The 14,003-nt window shown below is 35.7% G+C and overlaps 1 protein-coding gene and 1 long non-coding RNA gene across 2 annotated transcripts; one reads left to right on the top strand and one right to left on the bottom strand.

Annotated features, from left to right (window-relative positions):
• Positions 1 to 3,712: 3,712 nt before the first annotated feature.
• LOC119900586 (5-hydroxytryptamine receptor 3A-like) lies at positions 3,713 to 12,200 on the bottom strand. Its single transcript, XM_038715673.1, has 8 exons — positions 12,039 to 12,200; positions 9,443 to 9,487; positions 9,159 to 9,268; positions 8,529 to 8,698; positions 8,138 to 8,298; positions 6,751 to 6,961; positions 5,294 to 5,584; positions 3,713 to 4,085 (listed from the first exon to the last, which is right to left on the bottom strand). Exons 1-8 carry the CDS (start codon positions 12,138 to 12,140, stop codon positions 3,868 to 3,870), a joined length of 1,308 nt encoding a protein of 435 aa, XP_038571601.1. The 5' UTR covers positions 12,141 to 12,200; the 3' UTR covers positions 3,713 to 3,867.
• LOC119900588 lies at positions 6,896 to 14,003 on the top strand. Its single transcript, XR_005444081.1, has 3 exons — positions 6,896 to 7,042; positions 8,142 to 8,233; positions 13,448 to 14,003. It is a non-coding gene; the product is annotated as an uncharacterized LOC119900588 (long non-coding RNA).

Below are 14,003 nucleotides of genomic sequence, written 5' to 3'. Positions count from 1 at the left end.
GTGTCAGGTTACAGCTCTGTCCTCTACTGTACATCCTGATAGTTAAATTAAATTAAAAAGAAAGGACGGTGTTGACCACGGAGGAGCTGAGATTAATAATGTTAAAGCAAATTAGGGATACAAACTAACGTTAGTCCTTCTAAGCTAATGAGGAGAAGTCTTTTGGATTTTGATGTACAAATGAAATGCTTGTAATAATACAGAAGGGAGGTGGTTCTCATGTTGCCTATTATTTATGTTAAATTCTATAATGTATAAAGCAGTAAATTAAGACACAAAAGTCAAACATGAATAATCTGTAATGATTCTGTGGTCATGTTTTCCTGCCATTATTAGGGGGTGATGCTCAAAACAGCTGAGTGCTGCGCAATGCATGTAAAATCACTGTGGAGAGCATCAAAACTAAATTTTCTCAGATCTAATGGTTATAATTCCACCCCAGTTGACTTATTTAGCAAGTTTAGCTTTTGGGGTGTAGTTTATTGCAAATCTGCTCTAGATTCCTATTACATTTCATACTTATTCACAGATGTGGTAATAACAATGTTCCAAAATTATGAGGAACTGCATATATCTTTATTGGAAAACATGAAGGAGGACCGCCAATCCCCCACATTAAAATACCATCTTAATTTTTTACATTATACTGCCCTGTGAAAGCATGTCTCAATCCCTATGGGCATTATTTCTGTTATTATTTGTAAATGTACCTTCTTTATGCCTGCCTCGACTTCTCCCTGCACTCACTCACTCACTCACTCACTCACACACCTATACCTCTGGTATCTCACTGCAAATACTTTGCACTTTACCTGCTTCTCTCTGTCTCCCTGTCTGCTCCCCTGAGTTTATCCATCAGCAGTAGGTTATGTTTTATAAAGTCACTGAAAAGACACAGAACTCTTTTCTTTTTTCCACCAGTGATCTATTTTTTACGTCAGCAGGTGCACCGCATGCCAGCTTGTTAATTACGTAGCTTATCAATATCATCGTACATCCCGGTGTTTCACTGTTGACATGACATCGTCCGATGCCAATTTTGTAGACATCACTCAACCCTAATTTGAACACATTGACTTACTCTGCAAGTAATTTTGTGACTGCATTTCCTTTGTGTGCTTATTTTTTTAAGTTGTGATATAGGTTTTAAATTTCATTCATAATGGTCTTAAAAAGTCTTAAATGTGACCAGGTGAATCCTGCAGAAACCCTGATATTGTTACATCACCTTGTCTACCTTACTTAACAATTTGCATAGTGTGGGACTTCTTATTTTAAACAATCTTTATTAGCTATCTTTATTTGCTTATGATTACATAAAACTCCACATTTAAAGCTCCCTTTTATATTATTTAAGTAAAAGTGCTGCTGATGAAATAAAATTATGCATAGTCGCTTTTTCCACAAAACACAGTAAAGTAAGTAGTAAAAGGAAATTTTTTTAGCTCAAGATTCAAGTTATCACTTAACATCAAAAAATGTGGAAATAGAGAATGTTTAACATTATTCCAAAAAAGAATGAAAACAAATTGATTATCAAAATTGTTCTTTGTTAATTATCTGATCAAGCAGTCAATTACTTAGTCTATTCAGCTTTATGCAAGATGTGCCTTATTTCGTGTCTGTTAAATGTAGAAATGACGGAAGATGTCGTGAGAAGATGATACTAATAAAGGGAACCTGAATTGTAATAATGGAGTTGTATTTGTATCTATCTGAAAATTTTGTAAATTTTAAGTTTACTAGTAGTAATTTTGTTGAGTAAGTTTCCATTAGTATTTGAGTCTAGCTCAATTAATTTTTTTGAGTAGATTTCCCTCAGAGTATAAGTTGTGCACAATTACATTTATTGAGTAAAGAACAAGTGGAATTAATTTTAATAAGCATCAGTGAATCGATGTAATTTAGTATGCGGAAATTAAAGGTTTTTTAAAAATTTATTATATTTAAGTTAAGGTTTACTCAAAAACTTTCCACATATATTTTGAGTATTCTGAAATTATTCGGGTTTACAGTGTATCATTACGCTAAATCCTCATTAATTTACTGTTAAATACGATTTAGGATAGATGTTTTCCTACAGTGCTATTACTTTCACTGCTGCTAATGCAAATTTTTGTATGTATAGAGCTTGCAGAGGGAAGTCCTGAATGGCCACCTTATTCCTACTCCATATCTCAGTCTGACATTTGTTCTTGTTAGTTGTTGTGGGTTGAAATAGGATTTGATTTGCGCCGACAAAACAGTGTAGTGTAGAGTTAGCATAAGTCAAGCAAGTTAACAGAAAACTACAATAAGATATACATGTTGATGCAAAAATATTTTTCATAAAATAATAATAAAAAAGGTGATTTAGTGAGAAAAGAGAGAAAGAAGTTCATCCACCAATCTTAGGCATCTTAGATTGCATTTCCAATAACCAAAGGGGGCAGCACTGTCGCCTCACAGCAAGAAGGTCGTGGGTTCAAACCGGCCTTTCTGTGTGGAGTTTGCATGTTCTCCCTGTGTCTTCCTCCTACCATCCAAGGCTAGGTTAATTGGTGTCTCTAAAATTGTCGTTAGGTGTGAGTGTGAGTGGTTGTTTGTCTATGTGTGGCCCTGCGATGGACAGCCAACCTGTCCAGGGTGTACTCCGCCTTTCGCCCGATGTCAGCTGGGCTTGGCTCCAGCCCCCCGCGACCCTGTACGCAGGATAAGTGGATAGATGGATAGATGGATAACCAAAGGGGAGACTGTGTTAAATAACCTTAAGACAAATAACTGAAACAATGAAGGTTCATTGAAGACAGAATGCCACATGTCATTATTGTGATACATGAGTTTATTCCATAATTCTCATGTTAAATTATTTTACATTAAACATTTCATGTGAACAACTTGTCATCCCCAAACTTGAAATTCGAAAAAAAGACATTCTGGTCAAAATATCACCTGACTGGAGGCAGTCAGCTTGATCTCATGACGTTATTGCTGCCTGTGTGTGACGCCACATCAAATCAGGAGCAAGTCACAACTACTTCAGACTAATTTGGTGCAAGCCTAGCTCAACTCAAGTACTCAGTACTGGATGCAGGCCATTTACATTCAAAAAATTGTCGAGTTGAATTATACCAGCCTTTTCAATTATTTTCCCAATAAAATTATTATTCAATACAGTCCAGGATGCACCTACTTAGAAAGGACAAAATAACTGCAGTTTTCAGTGATTTTGAAAAAAAGAAAGGTAAGCAATGGATGAGCTAGAAATTCACTCCTGATTACCCCTTACAATTCCAGATCATCCATTGCTAAGCAACTGAAAATATAAAAAAAACCAAAAACATAATGGGGCAGCATTTCAAAAACAGCAGGTAGATTATTTAAGGCGCTTAACTGCAACCTCCAGAGTTTTGGCATTGACAGCATTGAAAGTGGACATTGTAGCCAATTGTCTTGTTCCATTGTTTGACATGGAGGAATTTGGGGTCATGTTGATATTTTAGATGTTGCAAACTAATTACATTTACTGACAGAGAATAGATCAGGGGCTAATTGTGGGGGATTGGGGATTAGTTATCAACAGCAGAAAATAACACACGGGAATAGTAAATATGTTTTGTTGACGATGATGGTGATGATAATTACAATTATACAGTTATTGTCCCTAAACCATTATGTTGCATTTACTTATTAGTCCATCCTCTTGAAAACAAAACTAACAGTACTGCATGTACATGGAAAATCTAACAGAAAACAAATATGAATCTGATAGATGGTGGCAGAGGCTTTGTTTTTCCTTCTGCTTTTACTTATTGCTTTTTAGTCATTTGTAATTTAGGCATCCTAAGAATTGATCCCAGCGCTGGTTCACAGCTGACCGATGTCCCATTAGGACTGGTTGATCCAAACGCACCACATGAAGATGATGACCAGGGCATAACAGGAGATGAGCAGCAGATAGATGCGAAAGAGCAGGTAGTCGAGGACATATCCTACGTGGCACCACTTGTCCTGCAGCTCGCTCTCCTTCTGCAGCGAAGTGAGGTGGTCACGAAGGTCCCCTAGGTATTGACAGATCTGTTGCAGCTCAGGCAGAGCAGCAGTACCTGGAAGGAGATTAGCAATAGAAGGGATGACAGTCTACACCTAGTGAGCTGTAACTGTTATAGCTGTCTGAACCACCTGACTAATGTTAGCTTGCTAATATGTGATCTGTTTAGAGTGAAAAATTAAATAGGTAATATGGTCAGAAACATGACCTGCAATTTAAACTTTACTACTGTATAGTCTTTAATATCATATATCATATAATATTAATACATCACAACCCCTCCAGGTGTTGTCATCTGTGCTTTGTTTTGGTAGCTGGTATGGCTGCACATGCATGAAAGTATCTCCCTGTGAAACAGATAGCCTTAAGGAGAGTGATGTAATGGCTATTTTGTGCAGAGAACTACAGATTTATTTCCAACAATCCAGAGCTGGTGATTGTTTTCATCCAATCTTGAAATGTGTTTTTTACGATCATCTGCGAAGCCCCCATTTGTTTTGGTCTGAGATGGTGGCGCTCTACTGCGACATTTAGTGGCAGTAAATGTTGCATACAGTACCTTTAATAGCTAAGACATTTGATAAAGCAATAATTTTAAGGACTTCATACACAAGTAAGTTAGTTATTCTTATACAAATAGCTGGTGTAAGTTTGTTGCTTTAAATTGGCTTTGTGAATATATACACATATATTGGCAGGCTAAAGGAAACCATGAGGAGGCAGCAGGGAAGGCCGCCACAGCCAAAAACCTACAAAGAACAAGGCAGGACCTGAAAAGTCAGCTGAATGGGAAGAAGAAGACCGAGCAATCAACATATACGCCCTGCCAGTCATCAGTCTTTACACTAGGCGGAGCGAGAAACCGAGGGCTAGTGAGTGTCAAGATCACTGTCTAGGATGAAACAACAAATATCCAGGAGTACGTAAGGAAGAATATGTATATGTACTGTATGTGTATATATATACGGCATATATGGAAAAAAACTGCTTATGAGTTGTTTGATTATGGAGATGAAACATTATGAGCAAAAGCAAAAATGGTCTAACTAGCTTTAGTGAGACAGCTATCATCAGTATTAAACTTAACTGTGATTCACTGTTAGAGGCATGTCTTTTTTAGATGCTACATATTTCCTTTCCTGACATACATAGATTCATATTTTTGTTTGTTTTAATAGATAACATCCAGTATGTTCAAGGTCAGGGCACTGAACAGCTCAAAGTTGCAGGTAATGTCAAAATAGTATTTGTCTGTTTAATTACCTCCAGTGCGGGCTGGGTGCTGGGCAGGTGTCTGGCTTGCTGGTTGGATGATCCACGGCCCTGAAACGCCATTTGAGCTGTCAGGTTTATCCTTTTGTGTTACAGACGGGGGCTGGACATCCTCCGACCATCGGTAGCAGATGAGGTTGGCGATGTATTTGAGCACAACCACCCTTATCCAGTGTGGGACCTCTTGATATTTCATGGAGCTGTGGTGGAGGACATTGGTAATGACGACTGTCTCCAGTAGACTGATGACCATGAGGGCCAGACACACAGAGAAATAGATACCTAGATTGACGGATAGAGATCAAAGGATACACATTTCAGGACATACAGTATTTTTTCCTTAGTGAAAGTATATGGTCTCTGTTTCAATTAGTTAGCTTACCCATCTGTATTGTCAAAATGGTACTTTTATTATTTGTGTTAACTGAAAGTCACAACAGATCAAGTGCATGGTTCACTTTAACAACTCAGTTATAACACAAATTCTTATTTTTAATAAGTGTTGCACCAGTGTGGGATTCATGAGAAAATCTAGTTTCTCTCTGAATGATGGAGCATAATATGCAAATGAAGAGATGTATTGATGAACTGACTACTGAGTTTTGTAGTATAATTGTTGTAGCATGACAGACCTAGCTCTGCAAAATTTTGCTGTCTATTTTCACCAGTCCATAAAAAGTAATTACAATTCTGTGGTCCCAATTAAGAAAAAAATAGTCATTGAGCGCAATGAAATTTGTATTTTTTGCCACTACTTATGCCGTTACTTATTGGGACGACTTCAAGGAGGATTGTGACATTAGGACCTGTAAAAAAGATTACTTCTTTTTTAATTGACAGATACAGCATCTACTGAAGAAAATTAAAGTGAAACTCCCATGTGTGGTTGCTTGATTGCATAATTTCCAAAATTGATGTTTACCACATTGATATCACTAAATTAAACAGGTTTAAAATTACACTGTATGTTCTTTATAATTAATTTGTAGTTCCTACAATGGTCTTGAGAACAGAATATTAGAATGACTTGGGTCATGAGAATTTTGGGATGTAAAAATTGAGTTACTGACCAGAAAACCCTGAAAAATTATTTTTATTCTGACTATTTTGATTACTTTCAGTTATTTGTATCTATGTTGATTGGCTGTTGCATTGTCAGATATTTGGACTGTTTTGTAGTTTGGCAAAATCAAGCAAAGGGGAAAAATTTAAAACTGCGTTAATAGATTTATTGGCCACTTGGGGGCAACAGAAAACACAACACTACATATTATCACCTGACAGACTTATAATATCTAACATGTTGGCAAACGGAATACTTTTTACACATTTACATACATGAGCAATGTCTTTCAAATTCAAAAGTCATTTGATAATATTGGTTAAATGAAACCTTGATTAGTGCAGCTTTAAGAAAACGGCTTGTGGTGGGTGTCACCACTTCTGACCTATGATGGGCGTGCCGTTTGCTGTGCTGGGCAGCAGGTCGTTCATGATGAGCAGGAAGACGGTGTAGCCCAGGATGAGGGTCATCTTAAAGGAAGCGCGGTCAACGCTATGGGGGGGCAGGTAGAAGGACAGGATGTCGATGACCATGAGGAAGGAGCTGGGGATCAGCAAGTTGACCACATAGAGAATTGGCTGGCGCTTTATGACCACCTAGTGAAGAGTCAGTTTGAAGAATCTCAACAGATTTACTGTACAGGACATCAATAACCTTCTTCTAACAAAATGTTCATGGTAGGCTACTTATCATAACATATATCAAACTATCTTTACTATATGAAGAGGAAAAAATAGGCTACATTACAAGGTAACATGTACACCAAGTTAAAAAGAGTAATAATTCTTGAGGAAACATATATTTATGTATTGTTAATTCTATGTTAAACTTGCAATAACTGATGTCTTGGTCCTTGGTCCAAGTTGTGAACACTGTATTGACATATCATCACTTTTTAATCAATGACGAACTTGTTAGCAAAGAGTTGCTTTTTTACACATAGCAGGAATAGACAATCTTTTTAGTTATTTAGAGTCATGTTGCTGTCCACCTGATGAATGTAAGTCCAATATTCACTCTCTTTAAGCTGTCTGTTTTTGGTCTGTACCAACTCTTGAGGGACATATCGGGCTGTTTAGCTGCTAAAATATGGTATATGTTCACCAGCTAGTCGCTAACTATATGTCTGCTGTTTGCTGGTGAGCAGGTAGTGGACAGAGGGTTTTTTAGAGCTTTTCTCTGAAAACAGCTGCATGCTGTGGCAACAATGCTATGAAAGTGGTGAGAGTGAACCAAAACAGTAAAGTTGCAGGCCAGACAGATAGAGCTGAAACTCAATATAAAGCTCCGTAGAAGCCGAGAAGAGTCATTGATTTGGGTGAAAATGCTCTATTCGCTCATCAGTATGAACAACCACTTTTACAATGTCATATTGTTTTCACCTCATCATTTGATTTGATTTTTATTGCCACTTTTAAGGAATAATGTTACATTTTGTCCATACCCATTCGCTCTGTTAGATCAGATTTGTTGCTGCCACTTGCCAGGACACTCTTATAAAAGAGATTTTTAATCTCAAGGAGTTTTTTGTCCTGGTTAAATAAAGGTTTGAATGAATGAATGAATCAGATTATCAATACCATTGCCATGTTTGTATGTTAAAGGTACAGTATGTAGGAATTGGCCACTTGTCAAATTCCTACTCCAAATGTCAAACAATCCCTTTATCAGAAGTGACTGTTGTTACTGTACTATGTCTGATAGCCAGATGTTTTGTATACAGCTATTACATTTGCAGATGTAAGAGTAGTAAACTCAGGGGTTTTCCTCACCCAGAAGGTGATGATGTCCCACTCGTCAATCCCAAACTGGAGGATGGAGGTCTCCCCCAGTATGTCCACCAGCTCCCACTCTCCACTGGCTTCCAGGTAACGCTTTGAGTTTTCAGACATCTCCTTAAAGGTCAGGGCTGGACTCACCCTTACGTCCTTTACTGTGAAAGAAAGAGAAAAAACAATGAGAGACTGAAAACTAGCCTAATAGTTCTTCGCTACAATCTCAGCAAACCATACTGCAAAAGATCCCAAAAGTGCAACAGACTGTAGTTGCATTTCCTGACCCACTATTGAGCCAGCCTGAAGCTGGTTTGGTCTAAGTTATTGACAATATTTGTCTAAGTGTAGCCAATGGCTTGGTGAGTTTATGACTGTGTAAATGTCTTACTGGTGTGCATGTAGGAGCCAAATGTAAATGTGCAATTCTGCACGTCAAAAGGAAAGCTGAAGATCTCCAGGTTGCAGGCTGAGACAAGCCTAAGCATCCTGTCCCAGCGGATGCGACCTGTGTGGTTCAAGTAGACGTAAGGACACGCTTGGGAAACATCATCATCCACACTGGGAGGGTTGAATGTGGAGAAGTCAGGATGAAGTTAAAAAAATAAACAGAAACACAGTGACAGAAGAGATGAATGAGATGGTTAATTCAATGAGACTCCATGGGGAAACAAACAGAAGTAAAATCACTTTCACAATTCATACAATTTTTCTGCTCCCTCAACTTCGCATGGTGAATTTTAAAACATGTTTAACTAGAGCCGTCTTTCTCAACTGGGGCGCATCGAGCCACTTAAAGGAGTCATGGATTTTGAGCGGTCCTTAAGTTGCATAAATATGATTCATGTGGTGACAAAAAAAAAACAAAAGTGCTCTGATGCAAGCAACGCTATTTTGCTAACCTGGGGTGCAGCTTTTGCATTTTTTGGCTTCTGAATGGACCACTGAATTAGGGGGTGAGTACAAAACTCTCAACAATCCATCAAAAAGGAACAAAAGCTTTTACAGTTGGAGAACTTACAACTCATACACAATGATGTCCGGAGACCAGAGCCGACTCACAGGGAGAGAAATCCTGGTGACGCCGTCACACTCATCAGGGTCCCAAACTAGGAACTCATGGTGCCAGTACTGCAGTTAATTAGTCATCAATGTTAAACTTGCAATAGAAAACCACAATGTCTGCTTGCCTGTCATTTTATAATCTCTAAAGCGGTTCCTGCTGTGGTTACAGACACATGATACATATGTATCGGATTCCATAAAATTTTTTGAAAGTCTATTATTTCTTTCCGTGCTACTTACCAGTCTCAGCCATAAGAAAGTAGTGAGTATCTGTGTTTTTTCATTCTGAAATACAGTAAACAACAAGTAAACCTCACGTGAAGCTGATTGGTACCTCTTAGACCAGGTTAGAGTTAAGTCAAAAATGCAAATATCTATAACAATACATATGATCATACTGACCTGTGTTTACTGTGTTGGATATGTTGAATGAGTTACATTTAAGAATGGGAAAACAAAATTTAAATTTAGTTAGATTAAACTTACATGGAGCTATGGAAGCTATGAAAATAGAATTATTATATTATAATTGGCAAAATGTTTATGTTAAAGATGTTAATGATTCATATAATGCATTCTTGGAAATATTTACACAAATTTATGATAATCATTGAAAAGTCATGTAAAAAGAAGAACAAGCTATATATGGATTTTATTAAGTGTCCAACCAAGGAAAAAGAGCAACAGTATAAAAAATATAAAAATAGACTAACATCAGTACTAAGAAAGCAAAAAAAGGATTACTATCACCAGCTATTGCAAAAATACAGACATGATATAAAGGGTACTTGGAGGATTATCAATAACATAATGAAAAATCATAAAGAGAGAGACTTCCCATTGTGTATCAAACATAATAACACAATTATAGAAAATAAAGAGGCTATTGTTGATGCCTTTAACCAGTATTTTGTTAATATTGGTCCAAATTTGGCTAATGAGCTACCAAAGTTTAATAAGGAATATATCAGCCCTACATTTAATAATATTAATAAAATGTTTCTTGGAGGAGTATGTGACAGTGATGTTTTAGAAGTAGTAAGAAAGTTTAAAAATAAAAAGTCTACTGACTGCAATAATATTGATATGGACCTTATCAAAGAAGTCATCCACTGTATTATTAAACCCTTCACCTACATTTGTAATAGATCTTTCTTAACTGGAACTTTTCCTGATGAAATGAAAATAGCAAAGGTGTTTCCAGTTTATAAAAGTGGAGATAAGCAAACACTATCTAACTATAGACCTATATCACTGTTACCCCAGTTTTCAAAAATACTTTTAAAAATTGTTTATAAACAGGTTGGAATCCTTTCTTAATAAATATGATGATCTAAGTGAGCACCAAAATGGATTTAGGAACAACTGCTCCACATCCTTAGCTGTGATGGAGCTTGTTGAACATGTTGCAGTTGCAGTTGACCAAAAACTCAACACAGTGGGTGTGTTTATTGATTTACGTAAAGCATTTGACACTATTGACCATGCTTTATTGCTGAAAAAATGTGAACAATATGGTTTGCGAGGGGTCACACATCAGTGGTTAAAGAGTTATTTAAGTAATAGATTTCAGTATGTACAAATTAACAATACACAGTCACAATTAGAAACAGTAATATGCGGTCTTCCTCAAGGTTCAGTTTTGAGACCAAAATTATTTATTCTCTATTTAAATGACATCTTTATAGTATCCACAATGTTGAAATTTATAACGTTCGCTGATGACACAAATATTTTCTGTTCTGGAAAAAATATGGATGAATTATTGCAGTCGGTAGAAAAAGAATTAACTGTGTTAAAGAAGTGGTTTGACTATAATAAGATATCTTTAAATGAAAATAAAACTAAATTTATGATATTTTCTGGTAATAGGACTCACAGTAATGCAAAATTACGTTAAATGGAGTTGAAATTGAAAGAGTCTATGAAACCAAATTCTTAGGTGTGATCCTAGATAATAAATTTAGTTGGAAACCACATATTGAATACATTAGAAGCAAGGTAGCAAAATCAATCGGAATATTTTATAAAACAACAGATCTAACAAATAAAAAAGGCTTGAGTATTATATTCCTCCTTAGTTATGCCTTATCTGTCATACTGTTCAGAAATATGGGGAAATGCAAATAAAACAAACATAGATGTGTTAATTAAGTTACAAAAAAGAGCTATTAGACTTATTAATAAAGTAGGATATCGCAAACCAACCAACAAACTCTTTATTCAAAGTAATACCTTAAAATTCACAGATATTGTATATAAAAATATTGGAAATAATGTACAGAGCATTTAACAAAAGTCTTCCATCTTCCAAATTATTTAAGTTAAGAGAGGGTAGATATAATCTAAGAGGCCTGTTTATGTTTGAATGTGGAAAAGACAGAACTAATGTAAAATCTAGATGTGTTTCAGTTATGGGTGTGAAATTATGGAATTCACTAAAAGATGATTTGAAATTATATACTTCTCGTTTAGCTTCAAAAGATCTTTAAAAAAGAAAATTGTTAATGATTATTCAGTTAGTATGTAAATCTTGTTAATACTATGTAAAAAATGTATGTGCAGTATTGTATAATTATGTATACTGTTTTTATAATTTATAATGCTGATTCTTCAGGTATATGGTTAAATAGGGTAGGCAAATATAAGCCTTGGCTTCAGCCTACTCTTTTTTGGTTATTTCATTGTAAATTTACCAAATAAAAAAATCATTCATTCATTCATTCATTCATTCATACAATACATATGATAATCCATAGTATGAATTTGAGTGGTGCTAGCACATATTTTGAAAATGCTGTTAGAGCCAACATCTGTTTCTAATTAACAAACTCACCACCCCCAGGACAGCATACAGAGTGAAGGAGATGTTGGTTATGGTGGGATTGCTGAGGTTCACTGCTGGCCTGAAGGATTGTAGGTCAAACACAGCCTGCATGGATTCATAGGTTGGACCACTGTGGCCTTGTTTGCAGGACAGTTTACTAAAACATAGAGACACTGACGATAGAGAAAGAGAAAAAACATTTTTGCATTTATTACATCTTATTTGCACTTTCCCATTATCAATTAATGAAAATGAAGAGCTGTTTTCTAAATATTATGCTACTAAACAACTTAAAACAAAATGCTGTTTTTCTTTTACAAGTTTGCTTACAAACAAGGTTACTAACAAGGTTACTAAACTGATTAATATAAATCTGGAAATCATTATTATAAAAATCATTTGGACATAGCACTAAAAGATCTTTGAAAAATCATTATTTAATTAAACTGGTTGCCAAAAACTCTTATATACAATAACAACTCTATTCAAATTTGCTCAGGCAAAAAAAGAAAATATGACATTAATATATCACCGCATTGTAAGGGTCCTATTACTAAAATATTAACAGTACTGCTTATTATTCACATGAGGAGAAAGAGGATTGTTCAGTTGCAGAGCTAAACATGCATTAGTCTGGAAAACAAAATGCATACATAACTAAAAGCAATAAAGTAGTGAATAAAAATAGGTTATCATTACCTGAAATTAAGAGTAAAGCTGAGATGATGCAGATGCTCTGCTGAGACAGACTCATGCTGAATGTTTCTTATGAACCAAATATCCTCCACAACCACCAATCTAATTGTGTGTAAATCAAAGATAGTTCCTACTGCAGTGTAAATGCACACACACATGCATTTGTCTTAGCAAGATGTAGAAATTAATTCCCTGGAGACTTCCCCTAACTCTAACCACAACAACTACATGCCCAACTCCAGCCCAACCCATAACATAACCCTAACCTTAAACAAAGACTAAATCTCAAATTTGATGGTTTACATTTTAAAAAACAGCATCTTGTAGCTCAACATTAAATGAGTCCCCATAATGTGACTATGTGAACTTTTTTTATTCCTTACAGCATGAGTTATACACACACACATACACACATACAGTTGCATGCAGACTATACCTCTACAAATGAACAAAACAAGGGACTAATTAAAATAGGTATATGTTAATTTATTTGCAATTGTGTATACTTTTTCTTTCAGTACAAACCTTTTCAAACTTTTATATCACAAACACGTTTACAGGCAGAATATGTCCTCTCCTTTGAAGGGCATTCAGTCCTGATGAATAGATATAAATGAACAGAAATTAAAAGGACAGAACTGAGTTATTGCCAGATCATAAGCACATACAGGGACATGTTGTTTTACACCTCTGGTAACAACTTGTTTTCATTTTTTTTTCAGCACCTACACGTCCAAATGGGAGTTAGAATCTGAATGAAGGTGTTATTGGAGCAAAACAACTGAGCACCTGTGACAGTGGAATTGTAGGGTTGTAGAAAATAGTAGCCTTGACGATATGGCAGCTACAGAAGTTTGGAAAATGGCGACATACATGACGTAACAATAGCTAACCTGGCTAATTGTAAACAATGGCTGGCCTTTTTCCGACATGTAACCTTATTTGAAGATGAGTAGTACTGTTTTTTAAATAAAATTTGTGCCCAATAAGTTTGATAACCTTATAACCTAACCAAAAGAAAGAGACACATTCCCTGATTTTCTGAAAAATCTAAGCTAGAAATAATGAATAAATACCTCATAGTAACAAGGACTGAAACAATATTTATTAATGTGCCATGTAGCTGTTGACAATATGCAAACTGTTGGCATATATCAGTCTGTTTGTTATCTTGTATTTTATAACTACATATATATTATTAATGCATAAAGTAATAAAGAGCAGTACTTACAACAAACCTTAATTTAATTTTCAAATAAACTTTTTTACATTTACTCA

The sequence above is a fragment of the Micropterus salmoides genome, unplaced genomic scaffold, assembly GCF_014851395.1.
Source record: "Micropterus salmoides isolate LMB-PRFRI ecotype aquatic unplaced genomic scaffold, ASM1485139v1 Ms_hic_scaffold_13, whole genome shotgun sequence".
Taxonomy (NCBI): Eukaryota; Metazoa; Chordata; class Actinopteri; order Centrarchiformes; family Centrarchidae; genus Micropterus; species Micropterus salmoides.
Note: the sequence above shows the minus strand (reverse complement) of the source record. Positions and strands in the feature narration are given on the sequence as shown.